We start from the raw sequence: 2,226 nt of genomic DNA, 5'->3' as shown, positions 1-2,226 counted from the left end.
CATTTAACAAAGATTCAATAATGAAAGTTCTAAGCAAATGATATAGTTATAGTCATTGATCACATTTAGTGATCACATTTAGGAGATATGGTCCTTGAGGTAAACTGTTCATTCACGTCACAAGCTTCACTTTACAGTCCATTCACAATCTTTTGACAGTCCATCACAGTCTGTCATTTTCACTGACAGCATCCAGCAAACAGAGCTTGTGGATTGGCCGGGTCAAAACAGAGTCTTTGGTCTTGACCTCCACAGTCCGAACTAAGCCGTCTTACCCTGGGTACACCTTAGTGACTCTCACCAGAAGCCACACATACCTCAGGACATTTTCATTCATGATCAGAATAATATTTCCGATCTTCATATTCACCATTGATTGGAACCACTTTTGGCGTAGTTGCTGGGTAGACAGATATTCTCTGAGCCATCTCGCCCAGAATTGGTCTGCTAGTGACTGGACATACCTCCAACGCTTGCAGTATCTGTCCTTCAGGGAAAACATGCCTGGCGGTGCAGATTTTGCTGATCGCAGGAGTAGAATATGGTTAGGAGTCAGTGGTTCACTGTCCTTGTGATGGTCAGGATTCACCGTGATAGGTCTGCTGTTGATTATCGACTCTACTTCGCAGAATAAGGTTGAGAGTCCTATGTCCTGTAGACTCTGTTGCTGGTACAACAGAGCATTCAGCACTTTCCGAATTGTCCGGATCTGCCTCTCCCAAACGCCGCCCATGTGGGAGGCTGCAGGGGGGTTAAACATCCAGGCGATCTCCTTCTGAAGCATGTGTTCGTGGATCACTTGCCAATTTCAGTCTTTAATGGCATCTCTTAGCTCCTTTTCGGCTCCTCAAAAGTTTGAACCATTGTCAGAGCGGATAACCTCTGAAGCTCCTCTGCGGGCTTCAAAGCACTTGAAAGCATTAATGAAGGAGTCTGTAGCCATGCCATCAAGCTTCTCCAGATGAACAGGTCTGGTGTTCAAACAGCCATTCACCCAGTTGTGGACCCGGGGGGATATTTGGTCCACCTACCCGTTTGCCATGGGTTGCGGCCCTGTGTCGATGGAGGAAGGGATCCTGGTGGTTGAGGGCATGGGAGCAGGACCAGTGTTCCTAATGCTCAACACACCACTTCGGCCCTGACTTCACCTAGACGGGTGGTTGAATGGGCCCAGTTAAGAACATTAGAGGCTTACGTTCGGGTACGCTACTAGTTGAGTGCGGCAAGAAACAACAAGCAACTAATCTGATGAGCATTGAATCATTTGTGGGCATTCCAGTCACGGTCTCTGCTCACGAGACCTTGAACACAAGTAAAGGTATCATCAGAGATCGTGATCGGTTGTTTGCTGACATATCCGAACTTGATATAGCATGCGAAATGAAAAATCAAGATGTGCTGTATGTGAAGCGCTTTTCAACCCGAGAAAACAATGAAACATTCCAAACGAATACCTATCTGTTTTCTTTTTCATCGCCAAATGCTCCCAAATCGGTGAAGGAAGGTTACTGCAATATCCAAATTTGAAACCTACATCCCCAACCCACTCAAGTGTTTTAAATTCCAGAAATATGGACACGGTGTATCTACCTACACATTGTCTGTTGTGTGTGCTCACTATGGTGAGAAGACACACACAACAGAAGATTGTGACAGTGACTTTAAAAAATGCACCAACTGCTCAGGTGACCATTCATCTTCGTCAAAACAGAGTCCAATATGGAAAGAGCAAATGGCGATTAACAAAATAAAGTTTACCCAAAATCTCTCTTTTTCTGAGTGAAAGAAACTGGCGAAGAGATCTGACCTTCCAGAAAGTTATGTTACAGTAGCAAAATCATCATCTGAATCCAGCTCTAAAATAACAATATCATCAACAGGATGCCAAACTACCTTGACTTGGGTCAGTTCCGCCTCCCCACAGGTTTTAAACCCTGCTATATCATCCCGGACTGAGGAATCACTTCCTACTACATCCAAGTCCTCTGATCAAAAGTCATCTTCACAGTCATGCTCTGAGTCTCATTCAACAGCTGATAGACAACAAATTGTTAAAACTAAACCCAAACCTAAGTCTGATGCTTCAAAGCAACAAAGTGGCAGAGCCCCAAAAGGGTCACAAAATAGAATTCAGTTGTTCAACAAATATAGATCTCTTGAAGACAGGGAAATATCTAAAAACGTCCATTCTAGGGCACATAGCTTGTAGCCCTAAAAAAAGTGTGG

At 44.2% G+C, this 2,226-nt stretch overlaps 1 protein-coding gene across 1 annotated transcript; it reads right to left on the bottom strand.

Annotated features, from left to right (window-relative positions):
• Positions 1–271: 271 nt before the first annotated feature.
• LOC137272212 (uncharacterized) lies at positions 272–784 on the bottom strand. Its single transcript, XM_067804576.1, has one exon. It carries the CDS (start codon positions 782–784, stop codon positions 272–274), a length of 513 nt encoding a protein of 170 aa, XP_067660677.1.
• Positions 785–2,226: the final 1,442 nt, after the last annotated feature.

Source organism: Haliotis asinina, chromosome 1 (assembly GCF_037392515.1).
Source record: "Haliotis asinina isolate JCU_RB_2024 chromosome 1, JCU_Hal_asi_v2, whole genome shotgun sequence".
In the NCBI taxonomy this organism is placed as follows: Eukaryota; Metazoa; Mollusca; class Gastropoda; order Lepetellida; family Haliotidae; genus Haliotis; species Haliotis asinina.
This window is presented reverse-complemented; position numbering and strand designations above follow the sequence as displayed.